The sequence below is a fragment of the Coturnix japonica genome, chromosome 2 (assembly GCF_001577835.2).
Source record: "Coturnix japonica isolate 7356 chromosome 2, Coturnix japonica 2.1, whole genome shotgun sequence".
NCBI classification, from domain to species: Eukaryota; Metazoa; Chordata; class Aves; order Galliformes; family Phasianidae; genus Coturnix; species Coturnix japonica.
This window is the reverse complement of record NC_029517.1, coordinates 16,020,254-16,035,226: the sequence shown is the minus strand read 5'-3', so window position 1 is coordinate 16,035,226 and position 14,973 is coordinate 16,020,254. Positions and strand designations below refer to the sequence as shown.

Sequence of the window (14,973 nt, the reverse complement as noted above, 5' to 3'; positions counted from 1 at the left end):
ATTATGAGATGTGTATTGAATATGAATTGGCTTAGGAAAATTGGGAATCGCATAAAATGCACCTGGCTATTTCATTCCATAAGATATCAGTGCAAAGAGGGAATTTTAGGCTGACAGTGCTGTCAGTGTCAGATATTAGAAATACCACAAGTAAAGCCTCACGGAAGTCGTGATAGCAGCTTATAAATGATATGAACGTGTTGTGGTAATAACAGACGGTGTGAGTCTTTCTGAAAAAAATCTTTCTGGGGGTGCTGGTATCACATTTCATTTAATTTTCCTATAACAATGAAACTCAACAATTCCCTTATATATTATTAAAGTGGTGACAGTTTTTCCTAATAGCTTGAATTTTCGATCTGATTCTCAGCATTTGCAGTCTTTTTTTGCCAATAATAGATACAAAAAGGTTGTGAGGATCAGCAAAGCAAATGTAAAATGCATAGGAAAAACAAATAATTAGAACTACATTAATCTGCCAAATCACAGAGTCATTTAAAAGACTCTAAATACGAGTATGGGATGAAATGCAAGCAATGTATTTGTGGAATGCACTAGCACAGCCATCGTAACACTAGCTTAACAGCTGAGAATTGTTTAAACATGAGATTTTCAGCCTGCTTGTGTCTGTGCAGTAGTACTGTACATCTCTGCACATGCGTGAGCCCAGATGTAGAGCCTGGCCATCACTGGCTGCAGTTAGTCGCCGTGTGAATGCTTTTTCCTGAGGTATAACTTTAAATTTCACGTAGCTGTGTAATGAATAAAGCAGTCTCCTTATACAAGGCTCGAAGGTAAGAGTGGATGTCATGCTATTAGAAATCAGCTAGACTGGAAATCTACGTCTTTTGTTTATGTAACTACAGCTCTTGAGCAGGTGCTGCTTTTACTTTGGAATCTTTGTAAAGATGTGGTATACACCCAACAACATAGAAGGAAATAATGATAATATGGAATTATGTTAATTTATATGCATTGTTGTTACTATATATTCTCTACTGCTGTCCCTTAAGAGATGTGAGAAGCAATACCATTTGGAATGAAACGTGCTGCATAGCTTAATGTACACAGCAAGCATCACAGACTACAGACATGAATATCATTTATAAGCAAGGCTATATAACTCAGCATTCTGGAGAAAAGTCTGCTGTCCATCAAGTGTGCTCCTTGGCCATGTCCTTTGGAGTACCACAGTGCTGACAGAGTGATGTAGCCCAAGTTGGTTTTGGGCAACCATGACAGCTGTCTGTGGCTTCATGTCTTGGTGTGGGGGAGGAGGACCACAAAGGCTTTAATGCTGCTGAGGTGAGCATTAGATAATAGAGCACAGGTGAGAGGAGGTGTGGGCTTTTCCTTCTTTGCTTGCACAAGAACACATGCTGCTGGCTTGGAGAACAAATAAGCAGCAGTATGAAAGTGTCTGGCTCAGTAGTTGTGACTTCAAAGTCATTTGTGTATTTGACTGTCATTTGTGTGATACTTTGGTATAACTATATAAGCTGTCCTGTATAATAATGCAGTTGTATAGCATGGAATGACATTTTCAACATCAGGAGTTCAGAATCCTGATTTCCTTGCAGTAAAGTGAAGCAAAATCAGGGTAGCAAAATAGTTTAGTTCCTGAGGACTTCATGCTTCACTCGGTGCTTAGCAGTCAGTATGATGCATAAGTCTTATCCCAGCTTTATTTTCTAAGTCAGGAGCAGTACATGTAAGGACTTTTATAATGTGATGCTTTATGCTTGTTGATACTTCACAGTATCTAATCTGTTCTGTTTATCTTTACAGCTTTCACAGTTTATAGTAAATGCAGGTGGAGTTGCCGCTGTGATTGATTGTATTGGCAGCTGCAAAGGGACTGTCAGACTGCCTGGCATCATGATGCTTGGTTATGTAGCAGCTCATTCAGAGAACCTGTCAATGGCAGTTATTGTCTCCAAGGTTAGCTATCACTTCGCCTTCTTCCTATAATTCTTCAGTGGTACTCCGAGAAAGAGACACAAATTAACATAGGCAGAGCATGTGTTTTGTGACAGAATTATATACTTGCTGTTGATTAATGCACTTTCTTGTAATATTGCTGCTTGCAATGTCTGAGATTATATAGTGGCCTGATCAGAGTTGGTCCTTATGAAGCTGAACCTTTTATAAAATGACCTGGATTCATTTCTGAACATCTATTTGTATTCCACTACATTATTTTTCTGTGTTGCAATTGAATGAATACAAAAGTAAGTCAGTGAATTTCTATGGTCTGTTTCCTCTTAAAAAGAATATTTGTGGCTACATCAAAACTCCTTATGAACAAGAATGTTTAATGGTAGATTCTTTATTGCACTAACATAACTGCTGCAATAGTCTTGCAGCTGAAATCTTCAGACTTGCCAAGACTTCAGTTTCTGAAATGTAGCGTAGTTTGATTCAGTTGTTCAAGTCATATTTCAGATGAGAGAAGCTATTTGTTTTCTGGTTTAAATAAATTCTGCTGGGCACTGGGATAGAAGGACAATTTAGTAGGGATATTTGCAATATCTGCAATTGGTGAAATTAGCGCCTGAGGTAATATTCTAACATGAATGATATTAACGACAGGAAGAGGTAATTTCACTGAGCACTGTCGGTCTGTTTTCATGCTATCAAGTTGAGGGAGGTTATTCTCCTACTCTCATGAGACCCTACTGTCAGTTATGTGTTCAGCTGTGGGGCCATCAGCAAAAGAGGGACACAGACCTGTTAGAGTGGGTCCAGAGGAGGCCATGAGGATGCTGGAGCACCTCTCCTGTGAAGACAGGCTGAGGGAGCTGGAACTGCTCAGCCTGGAGAAGGCTCTGGGTAGATCTCATTGTAGCCTTCCCTTATCTAAAGGGGTTCCACAGGAAAGCTGGAGAGGGAAATAAGGGGAAATGGTTTTAAATTAAAAGAGTAGATTTAGATTTGATATTTAGAAGAAATTATTTTCTCGGAGAGTGGTGAGGTGCTGGCACAGCTGTGGATATCCCATCCCTGGGGATGTTCAAGGCTTTGTTGGATGGGGCTTTGAGCAAATGTACCTGCCCATGACAGGAGACTGGAGCTAGGTGAACTTCAGTGTCCCTTCCAATCCAAATCATTCTATAATTTAAAAATTACCATATGAATAGAGACAATGAAGCAACAAAAACTGAGGAATTGAAGCTTTTTCTGGTAGAAATGCAAGTTAAAAGATGAAAATTGTACAACATAACTTCAGTATGTGCACAGAGAGGGTGGGTGTGATCACAAAATTCTTTTCTGCATTTGAAGACTGAAGAAACAGTCTTTTGGCTTGTTCTTTGTGGAGGTCCACCTTCTGTGGGTGTGCCCATCTCTCACCCCTGTAAGGGATGCCTAGAGCAGCTACGCTTTGAAGTGCTTAAGCAGGATGAATGCAGGCTTATGTTCAAGAGGAAGCACCTATGTGCTCCATTTTTTTGAAAAGCAATGATTGTTACTGTAACTGAATGAGAGTGCAGTAAGAGATTTTGTAGGGATCTGTGCAATCTGAAATAATGAAATGAAATATCTTAACAAATGATCCACAGAAGAAGCCTGAATAAACCTGAAACCCATTTAAAAATACACCTTCAGGGGAAACTGAGCTTTTCTGATAGATGCATAATGCTAAGGGTAAGGCCTGGTAAACTGGGACCATTTGAAAGTTATGCTCCTAAGACATTATAGCTCTGTATGGCTGTATTGTGTGCTAGAAAAGATGAATATAATAGAGTGACTTTGTGAGTCATACTGACCAAAAACTCCAGTGTGGTCTCCTGCTGCAGTGCTGTTAGGAAAAAGACACTTGAGTCCTTTGCAGTACTAAGAAATAGAAGATGGAGCACTGCTGGACCAGAAGTCGTGATTCTATCTGTATTGCAAGTGCATATTTTTCTGTTGTCTGTATCTGAGAAGAATCTTGAAAAAGGCAAAGTGGGTGCAGAAGGGGCCATAGACAATTCAGAGGATGGAGGAAAAAGGGCTTCTAGTTAGTGATTTAGTAGCCTTGCCTCACCTAATGTAATGTGAAGTGGTGATATCTGTTGAAGCATCCTGGGCATAAAATACTGGCTAGTGAATGGCTCCATAATCCTGTGGAGAAAGGATACAGATTGTGACCCCCTGCCCACAAGAACTTCAGTAACTGCTGGAAGTAAGTGAGGTATTCTTCATCTCTTGATGACTTCACATCAAGCACCAAAACCTTTTTTGGAAGATACCGGATGCATCAAACATGAACTGCTCAATCAAGCAGACCTTAGTCTTAGTACAGCCTGAATTGTGCAATGGATTCCTTTTACCCCTTAAAGCCTGTTAGCTTAAACAGACACAATATTGATTTTGTTTCTCTCATTGTTTAACTAGATTTGTAAAGATATATTCAAAATTCTTGCTAGTTGCGATGATGCAAAGATATGACAACAAATAGCAATTGTTCTCTTAGAGCTTATATTATAGGAAGAGTGTTAATAGAGAAACATTTTCTAGCAGTCTATATCAGTTTAAAGGCTGTTCTTTTGGTTACTGCTACAGGGAATACCACCACTGTGTACCTGCTTGTTAGAAGAAGATGAAGATCATATTAAGGCAGCAGCTGCGTGGGCCTTGGGACAGATTGGAAGACATACTCCTGAGCACGCACGTGCTGTAGCAGAAACAGATGTGCTAGCCACACTGCTTACTCTGTATATGGACATACGCAGTTCAGAAGATCTTCGGCTGAAAGCAAGTATATTCAAAGTATATGCAATATGAGATATTCAAAGTAACCAACACATATAAGTGCTTAAAAACTATATGTGGTATGTGTTTTTATTGATATTCAATAAGTTGTGGATTTCCTGTGTCTGAAGGCTGTGTATTGTTTATTAGGACTGATTGGTCCTAATGGATGCGTGTATGGTTCATGCCCAATCATACGATACAGCCACAGCAATGTAATCTCTCATTTTCTTCCTACTTTAGATCAGTTGTGTATACTCATAAGCACTGTTATTTCCTACAAGTGACTAATTGTCTACCTTTTTTTCTCAAGTACGGGCTCCTGTTTGAAGTGTTATAGAGCTCATAGTAGACTTGTTTACATTTTTATTATTGTAATAAAACTAAAACAAGTACGCAAAGCTCTGCTCTTGAAAACACGTGACTGTTCCTGTTTAGGACCTTAATTCCATTGGAGCTAGTAAAGCTGGACTTTGATAAAGGGTAATTTCGGGTGACAGTAAATGAACTGACTGAATAATATAATATGACAGGATATGCTCTTCCAGGTTGTACTGTGCCTCTTTACAGTCCACCAAAGTACAACAAATCTCAGATCTGTAAGATAAGATGACAACTTCTGTATTGCTGTTTTCAGTGCTCACAAGAACATCAAGACCAAGTTAGGTGTGCCTAGAATCCTACCCAGTGAGATCATTCCTGCTTCTTGTAGCCAGCACTGAGTCTGTCTCACTGTCTCTTTTCCTTTCTGCCTGGATGGTAATGCACTTTGTTACCCCACACCAGCAGGCTCTCCCAATAAGCCACCTGTAAAATACAATCTTTTAAACTGTATTTTGATTTAGCTTTCTTATTATGTTAAAGTACTTCAATTTACTTAAAGGGTCTACTCTTGCTTCCATTGTAGCCAAAGTAGAATTGCCATTACTTTGACCGTAGATAACTTAATAAGAATATGATGCACCATAGGTTTTGAAGCTTAATAAATCTAAGTAAAAAATTGATTCTTCATTAAGTGACTTGATGGATATCATATTTTTTATTTTAAAGATGCACTTTGAGAATTATGATCAATTTGCTTTTTTTTTTTTTTTTTGTTAGACTTCAGAGATATGTTTCATGAATTCTTGTTGTTTTCAATGATGTCTCATTGTAGAAATTTTATTTTGCATTTCAATAGAGTAAAACAGCCTTAAAGAACATCCTTCAGAAATGCACTTATCTTCCAGTACTTGAATCATTGCTGTACGAAGCCCCTCCCAATATTATGAAATACATAGTTGGGCAGTTTAGCAAGGTAAGAAAAGGTTCTGCTTGATGAGTAATCATTTTCCATTTATCAAGAATGTTATCGTTCTAACTAAATATGGAGCATCTGCAAAAGACTTAGTTGTTGTCTCAGGATCCTCAGGCTTCCCGTATAGAAGCAGTTTGGAGCATTGTGCTTTGTCACCTGTTAAAGATGAATACTGTTTTATCTGGAACGTTCTATAAATCACCCTAATACAATGGGTAACAGTTGATTATCAGCAAGGTGTTTTCTTATTTCTTTGCCTCTTGAGATGAAGCCAAATACTAACTCACATGCAAATATTTTCATTGAGCCGAAGTATCACGTAAATCCCAGTTACATCTGTTTAAGACAAACTGCAAGCTGTTTGTCCAGGAGTGGCGTCAGTTGGGTCTTTTACATTACAATACGAAGGCCTCACCATTCCTATTGTCTTTAATTTAAAGTCTCGCTTAAGAAAGCTTAAAAAAATCCCATATCTTTTCTTACTTCCATTAAAATTTGCAGTTTATCATTTGTTGTTAATTGCGTTACTGATTTAAGCACCACGTGTAAAGAGAAACACAGTTTAATCAAAATGTGATCAAAATATTTCCTTGCAATATCAAAATATTACATTTGCAATGGAATGAAGTACAATTAAAATTCCAGTTTCTATCATGGTCACCTGCAATTGGAAGCCTTGCTTAAATGTAGGCCTTTCTTTTGTGCAGTGCTGTGCAACGTAATCTATTAGCAGGGGGTACCAGATTCTCTTGGTGCGGTTTCTTTTTGGAAGTGGCCAAGCAAACACTTCTGATTAGTGATCGGTTCCTCTTCTCAAAGACCTGGAAGTGCTACTGTTTGTAGTGTGTACTGGAGATTCAGTTAGAATCCTTTGCTTCTGTGTGCTGACTGGAACTGTTGGAGAGTTGAGTGCGTAGTAATACGGTAATAGTGTCTACATTTGAATGTTGTTTGCTGTTGAAGCAGCTTTATACCCTTCATATCAGCTGATGTTTTGTTTATTTTTTTTATATTGTATTAAACAAACTGTGCTTTTCTAGCATTTGTTCATCTAAAGTATACATTTAAAATTAAGTCCTTTGCACTAAAAGCTTTTTTCTCTCTTATACAATAACTTAGGAATTTCCTATTTTTTAAACCTGAGATGTGTTGGGTCTGTTGGCTTATTTATAGCACAGTAAAAGCTTTATTTCCAAGCTGTGCTTCAGGGTGGGATGCTATGTGTTTTTGGTGCAGGACTGTGTCACTTTAGTATTGCCCTTTCTATGGTCTTTGCAATTCTGTGCTGTCTCAGTTTGGACTGGGAAGGGGGAGATACTAGGTCTCTGAGGTGTTGTCTATCTCTAGAGCCTCTTCCAAGAGACTTTTCTGCTGTCTTATTCAGCCTGGGAGCCACAGTGTGGAGGCAGAAGGCAGAGGAAGGGCCAGATCCTATCTCCTCGCTAGTTCTCCCTTGGCAGTTCTTGTAGGAGGCATGAAGCAGCCACTTGGTAGTTGCCAGTTGTTCCCAGCACTTGTATGGAACACAATAAGGAGAAGCATCTATGCAGTCTTGTGTTTTCCTTACCAGTCTTACCAGTGATTTTTGCAGCTTAAAGGGACCAGAGGAGTGAAGGGTGTTTGCTTGTATTCCTGCCAGAAATCTCATCCTTATTTTCCTTCAGTGTTTTAGGCAATCCCTTCCTCCTTCAAAGCTCATGTCTTACACTGACACGATCAAATCTGTGGCTTGATTTGTCCCATCAGTGTGAAGGCTTACAAAAAGATTTTACCCTCATACCATGTAGTTCTCAGAGTTGGCTTTAAACCTATCTGTATTTGCTGACATTTACATCTTGGATTATCCTTTTTTTTTTTTTTTTATTTTTAAAATAAAAATGATTTTTATTACTGCAGCCCTGTGGGCCTGTAGACTACACGCTGTTGCCCTCCATTGCCTGGCCCAGCCCCCACCTCCCTCTCTTTCGTCCTCTGGACAGAGCTGCATATTGGCATTACTCAGGGAGTGCAGAATGTATTGTCTGATCGTTTCTGCTTCTCATCTCTTTTGGCTGCAGAAACTTCACATTTTTGCTTTGTGTGTGTATGCGTGTGTGTAAAAAGGCTTCCATGGCTACACAGTGTGTTGTAGGATTTTAATATCCAGGCATTTAATAGTAGCATATAATGCTTCAAGACTGTATTGTTCACTTGCAACAATTCTCAGTATTGTTTTCACGCAATAATCTATACTAGATCATTATAATGATATAAAATTCTGCTCTACAATTAAACTGTGGGAATTGACATAAAAGACCTGAATAACTTGGTTTAAGTGGAACAGATGCTGTTGTTATTCCATGTTAGTATTCTGTTTTTATTATCTGTTTAATCTCCACAATCATCTTGTCTCTGTAGGGATAATTCGAGAAATATTATTTATGTAACAATAAACGTTCAATTTGCTATTTTTATCTATGTTATGTATTAAAGTACATGTTAAATTATGCTTTAACAATAAAGGGCTGGTTTATGATACTTGCTGTATAACCGTGTTAAAATACAGAAGTCGTTACAGATGTTGTATCTCTAATGTGTTCCATTTTATCTGTCCTCTGAATTAAAACAGGTTAGCAATATTTGAGGCTAGTAGCACAGAGGCTGCTTTAAAAGAGTACATATTTTGAATCTTCTTTTCTGTGTAGGTGTTACCACACGACACTAAAGCACGTTGTCTCTTTGTAAAAACTGGTGGGCTTAAAAAGCTTCAAGAAATAGAAGCAGAACCTGGGTCGGTTCTTCAGGAGTACATCAACACTATTAACAGTTGCTATCCAGAGGAAGTAGTAAGGTAAGGAAAATTTAAAATAAATAAAATCAAATCAAATAAAAAAGCACATCTATAACATGAAATGTTCTTATTAGAAATGCAGAAAATGAGGATTTAAAATGTTAATTGAACTCCCACAGGACTTTAGATTTCAATAGAACAGTGTAACATTTGGTTAAATGCCCCAGTGGTATGCACAAATGTTAGAGATATACTTCTAAACACTTTCTATTTTCTGATTGGTTTTGGAATTAGGTTTCTTTGTCTATAAACAAAGCCCAAATAAGCTGTTGCAGGAAATAGGGAAGAAAAGTTAGTTCCGCTCTACCCAGCCAAACTCTGAGGCTTCAGCACAACCACTCAGAGTTACAAATACCAATGGCAAGTTGAGTTTATCTTAGTAACTTATTTTTGGTTTCTCAGATGTTGGTGAATCTTTGGTTACACCCTTGACTTCCCTAAGAGCCTGGCTGAATGCTACTATATTCAGAGGCTCCTTTGAAACTTTGTCTGATGTACAGGGGGTCCAGAGGCTCTCCTACAGTTGCTCTGCCCACAGCTGCCCTTTCTCCCCCAGCCTCATCATGAGGCTTAAGTGAAATATAAAAGGACCATACACCAGCTGTCTGCACCAAGTTGAACTTTGCCCTGAATGAATACAGAAACACTATTAAATAGCTTACAGTCAAAATGTCACTATCCTAAATTGTAATAAGGAGGTAAGTACCCTCCTAGATTCTAGATATCCATTCACCAGACCTTCACTCCATCAACACATCAAAAGGATGTTGTACTCATGCACTCCCTCTACAGGCTCTGAAAGTCTGCATCATCAGTTTTAATTATAGCAAAGGAGATCTTTAGCTATGGGTAGCTACAGTCATGCAAAACAGAGCCCTGTAGGTCTCCATGAGGAAAGGCCAGTGGCTGTCAAGTGGGTAAAAGCAAAATCATAAAGGAACTTTATTCTGCAGCTACTAGTACTTCGGGGGAAAGAGGATGTTTATACATCTTTGGATATAATCAATGTTTCCTTGTCCAACTATTTTATTTTTGTGTAAATGAAACAAAATTACTTGTGTAGACTGGGACAAAACAAATGAAAGGGCCTTTCCAATATCTCTTGCTTGACTCTTATTGCTAATGGCTGGTGGTGTTTCTGCTGCCCAAGCCACAGCTGCTACAATAGACATCAGCTCTGGGGCTGTTTTGGAGACCTATTACTTCAGGCTGTTTGCAGCCCACATGTGATAACAGCACATTGAAAAGTTACCTTTACAACTGGAGAACTAATGTGAGTTGTTTTAAAATTTCAAAAAGTTTCATCCATGAAGTCAGCAAGTTAAATGGATCTTTGTTTAATGTGAATGTGTTGGAGTTTTTTATTTGAGCACACTTTAGGCATATAGTGCATGGAAACGTTCCTTTGTCCTTATAGTTAAAGCTTCCAGGGTGCAGAGGTGGCAACTTAACATGCCTGCAAAACAAGAAATGTGCTGTGATTTATGTTTGTAGAGTAACACGGTAATAATTTTCACATACTCTTAACCTGGAAACCAAGAACTAAATGCAGCTTTGATGATGCTTGCATATTGGAGGCAAGTAGTTGGCCCATTGTGGAAAACGGAGTGACAGCAGAACAGTAATGGCACCACAGAGTTCTACTTTAATGGGAGCTTACTGGATAATCTCTCCTTGAGGCAGAAAGTCATTGTGGGTTTTTGTTGTTGCTGTTGTTGTTATTTCATAATGCCTTTTGAAGTGATGTAGACTTCACATTAGCTTTGGTGTGTGTGGTTATGTTTTGCAAACATCAGTAGACTATTGTTCTCTGTTAGCCTATGGTTCTGTGAAAACTCACGCCGTTTTATTAAAGGCCATCATTTCAACAGAAGTTAATGTCCACACTTCCAAGAAAAGGCAATGCTTATGGCTGCTGAACCTATCTAAACACTAGCCACTTATCTATATGCCCTAAAAGAAGCCAAGTGTTTTTTGAAACCCTGACTTCCAAGTATAAAGGATACTGTAAGTTGAAAAGCTCTTACAGCACTGTCAGAGAATAACTGTAACATTTTTTGGCCACTATTTAATGCCAGGATTTTTTCCTGATCAATAGAAATATGAATAGTTTCATTACTTAGCACAGAACATGCTTTGTAGTCTAATGCACAAACAATATGTTTCTCTTTCAGGTATTATTCCCCTGGATATTCTGATATGCTTCTGGAACGAGTGGAAAATTACCAACCAGTTTTATAAACTTCAATTTTTATTAGAGCTGTATTTCACGTTTACGCTTTTATGACTGTAATACAAATACAGCTGCTGAAACTCTTGTTAGATTCTGAAATCTACTTCTACTGTTTGAACCACAGCAAGACCTCAGTATTTCCAGCAAGCTGTGTTTTATTCTTTATAAAAATGTTGCTAAGTTTTTTGTTCTTATTTGTTTTTCTCTAACTTTGTGACCAGGCACTGAAGCATATATCAGTGGAATTTCATGCAAGGGTGTTGATTTATCACAGAAGCTTTTTTAGAATCAGTCATTTCCTTTTCCTTCCACAAGAAAGGTTTGTTATTATCTCATTCAAATTTTATCCTTCTCAGCACTTTATCAATTTTTCCCCCTTTTGTCTTTGCGTATTGTTTAGAGCTTCCCAAGCTTGATGAGGGGGAGGAAAAAGACGTCCCTTCTGCCTTTTCTAATTATAGAATTCATTCTGTGCTGAGTTTTCTTTTTTCCCACCACTACCTTTTGGAAAGTGATGTGATTTTTGCATCCCCAAACATATTAGTAGCTGCTAAATAGAGAAGTAATCAGATCTGATGATAATAAAAGGGCTGTATTCTGCGTGCTACAATAGTGTCATGATCCTGGCATGCTAAACAGTACATCTGCAGAACTCCTCCTAATTAAGGCAAGATTTGCTACAGAGGGAAGCAGCAATACATTATTTGGTGTCTGTGTCACTGTTCCTATTGGAAAGGATAGAGTGAACTCAGAATTCCCACAGGTACACAGGGAAAGAAAGGACTCCGTGAGGTTCTGCAGTTTGGGTCAGCAGTACTGGGGCATCCCAGGAAGAGAAGAAAATTGTTAGGCTTCAGGAATGCTGTTAGTGCAATTTTGAGCACATCCAGAGGAAAGCTGAGGTGAGTCCCACTGAATTGGGTAGTGGGACTAAGACTGCTCAGTACTTTGTCTTCAAGAGGTGAAGTTGCTGAAGAATTGAGCTGAAACACATTTGGAACTTAGTCATGAACTTGCAAATCATGTTGGTATGGAGATTATTGGAGATATGAGCTCTTCCATGCACAACATCCCAAAAAGAAAAGACTTTTACCTTCTTATACAGAGTGAAAAGATTTTCTGTGTTCTACTTACTCTGCTGGGGTACTGTAGCTACAGGGAACAGCATACAAAGCTACAGCATTCACCAAGTAATAGATAATTATCATTCACCATTTTTTGTTCTTCTAGACATTTTTCTCTTCCAAATATGCAGCAGGTTTGGGTTTTCTTTTTCTTTTTCTTCTTCTTTTTCTTTTCTTTCCCAGAGAGTAATATGCAGTGTTTCTAGGATGGGATGTCGAAATTCTGGCAGCTGCAAGGGAACACAATACTTGAAAACCCCTGCAGGAGAAACTTGTCTACTTTCTTAAACGTATTAGCTGAATGAGTTTATAAAACAGGGATAGCATCTTCTGTTACTTGTAAAACAGGAGCAAAGTCTTAATGCAGTTGGAAATGATTTAGAGTGAGTTTTTCTTGCCAAATTCCAAATTACTGTATTCTTGTCAGCATATTTTTCATTGGTTCACAAAAACATTGGTGGGCTGTGTTATGCTAAGGTTTACTTCTACAGAGGGCTGTGCTCCTGGTGTGAGGTTCTTGGTGCTCTCTGACTAGTTTGAGGAGAAGCAGAGGCTGCTCAGTAGTTGGCTGTATGGAGCATAACTGAGATGGAAACTGTTGGTGTCATGACTGCTGAAATATAAACCACACCAGATGGGTTCTTGCCTTAGCCTGCACCAGAATGAACAGGTTTGGAACTGACTAACCAAATGCCTTTTCCTTTTTGGTATTTATATTTTGATATTAATAATGTGACAACACTGGTGGAAAAAAATGATTAGCTGTATGAAGAAGATTGTTGTAATACTCAGCGAATTTTCCTAAATGCATTAGGGATATTTGAAAATCAAATCTTAAACATTCTTTGAAAGGAAATATCATGCAAGGACTTCCAGAGAGTCCTGAATGATCTGAAGGCTTTGTTTTCCCTGGCAGGGGAGAAATACTGTAGAAGGCTGAATGTATGCAGCTGGGAGGCTGGGTAGGCATTCAGCTGTGTACCCATAGCTGTATCAGATGTTTGGGAGCACGTGCACAGCACACGATGTTAATGGGTGTGTTCTGTGTGGAGAGAGCACAGAGACTTCAGTCCCCTGACAAATATGTTACACCACAATGATTCCACTATGTTAAATTTCAGTGCCTAAATCCTTTGTCCACAGTATTCTCACATTTTTTTCTGATTCCTGACAATGGAAATGATCGCAAAAGTCAAACCTTCAGAGCAATCAGATTTTCAGTGCAGTCTCAGTCAGACAAAGCATAAATCCCTCTTTATGCCAGTTTTGTCCTAGGCCAGAGGAGCTGTAAGGCCTCTTGTTGCAGGCCTCCCTCCTTGGTGATGCCACATCCCATTAGGCCGTGGCTGAGCCAAGCTTCTTCCTTGAAGAAGCTTGCTCTGTGGAGAAACCCTCAGCTCTTCTTTACTGGCAGGCTGCTTCCCTGCATGGTACTACACCTTGGCGCTGGAGGCTTCCCAGGCAGTACACATCTGCATAAGGCAGATTTAGGCCTTTCCTACAGAATTATCACTAATTTGTGGTTTAGGCTTACTTTACTAAAGCAAGAGTCACTTTTTTTTTTTTTTTTTTTTTCTTGGAGTGTTTCACAGGCTCTGATGTACAACGTTCCTGTTCTATCCTCTTGCTTGTCTTAAGTCATCATCTAAAACTATATTAATGTGTGTAATTGCTACTCTGGCAAGTTTCAAGTGTGTACCACTCATCTCAATTTCATAGAATAAAATGTAGATTTGCATTTTAATTTGTGGTGTAAATGCTGTTTTCATGCCAGTCTGTGACTGTGATGTTAAAGAAAATGAAGAACAGACTCATTTTGCAGCTGAGCCTGACACCACCTCTGGGCGTTTGTCTCAGCATACCACCCAGCAGTGCCTAAATTCCTCCTTCTGAGCTTAGAGACACAAAAAGATTGTAAGTAAGAGTCTCTCTGGCAGAGGTAGCTTATTAAGACACACAAAGAAAATTAAGCCAGTGCTTTGGCAGAAGTAAATGTAAGCAGAGACAGTCCTTAAATCATTTTGCCAGTTGCTTTGACTGCAGCATGGGGACTTTTGAACCTCAGTCTTTAAAGGTCTTCTCTGGGGGCCCAAGCTATGATTTTTGTCTACATTACTACATCTATTATTACATCTACAGATGTAAACTAGGGCCTCGAAAGAACATGTGGATGTGTAAAACTTGACTGTATTTCATTCAGTGGGTGGATTAACTGGCCTACAAAAGCTCTATTCTTTATCTGAATGACTGGAAACCAAGAGGATCTGCAAAGGGGAAATTCAAGGAGTTCAACTGTTATGCATGTAATATGTTCTGCATTTCCAGAGGGATTTACCAAGCCACTGCTTTGTCTTATCTGATGTGATCAATCTGCTGGAGAGCTGCATCTTACAAATGAACAAAATGCTGAAGGAGCTGAATTGAACTGGTGAAATAACAAGTGAATCTCCTTTTACGGAGTAAAGCATAAAGTTACTGTAATTAAGGAAGCTGATAGAGCATGTGAATATTCTCAGTATTCTTGATTTGGTGTTGTGGATTGTGAATGAGCTTGGCCAGAAGGGAGTTGTAGGCATGGAGGATGCCATGGGGTGTTCCACAGCTTCTGATGTAAGCTGGAGTTCTCTGATTTCTGGGCATGCAGAGGTGGCTGACTGCAGTCCCTTACAGTGAGAAGTCTGAAAGTATGCTTGCCTTAGTGTCTTCCTTATTAGCTGCTCAGAGTCCAGTATTTTGGTTGCTAGAATTTTAGATC

At 38.9% G+C, this 14,973-nt stretch overlaps 1 protein-coding gene across 2 annotated transcripts in view; it reads left to right on the top strand.

Annotated features, from left to right (window-relative positions):
- SPAG6 (sperm associated antigen 6) overlaps window positions 1–13,962 on the top strand; it is a 34,856-nt gene extending 20,894 nt beyond the window's left edge. For both annotated transcript variants that reach the window (XM_015853303.2, XM_015853304.2), the window contains 5 exons: window positions 1,789–1,941; window positions 4,546–4,737; window positions 5,915–6,031; window positions 8,716–8,861; window positions 11,036–13,962. In XM_015853303.2, coding sequence (XP_015708789.1) covers window positions 1,789–1,941; window positions 4,546–4,737; window positions 5,915–6,031; window positions 8,716–8,861; window positions 11,036–11,102 — 675 coding nt within the window. In that variant the 3' untranslated portion in view covers window positions 11,103–13,962. The remainder of the gene's footprint in view (window positions 1–1,788; window positions 1,942–4,545; window positions 4,738–5,914; window positions 6,032–8,715; window positions 8,862–11,035) is intronic.
- Window positions 13,963–14,973: the final 1,011 nt, after the last annotated feature.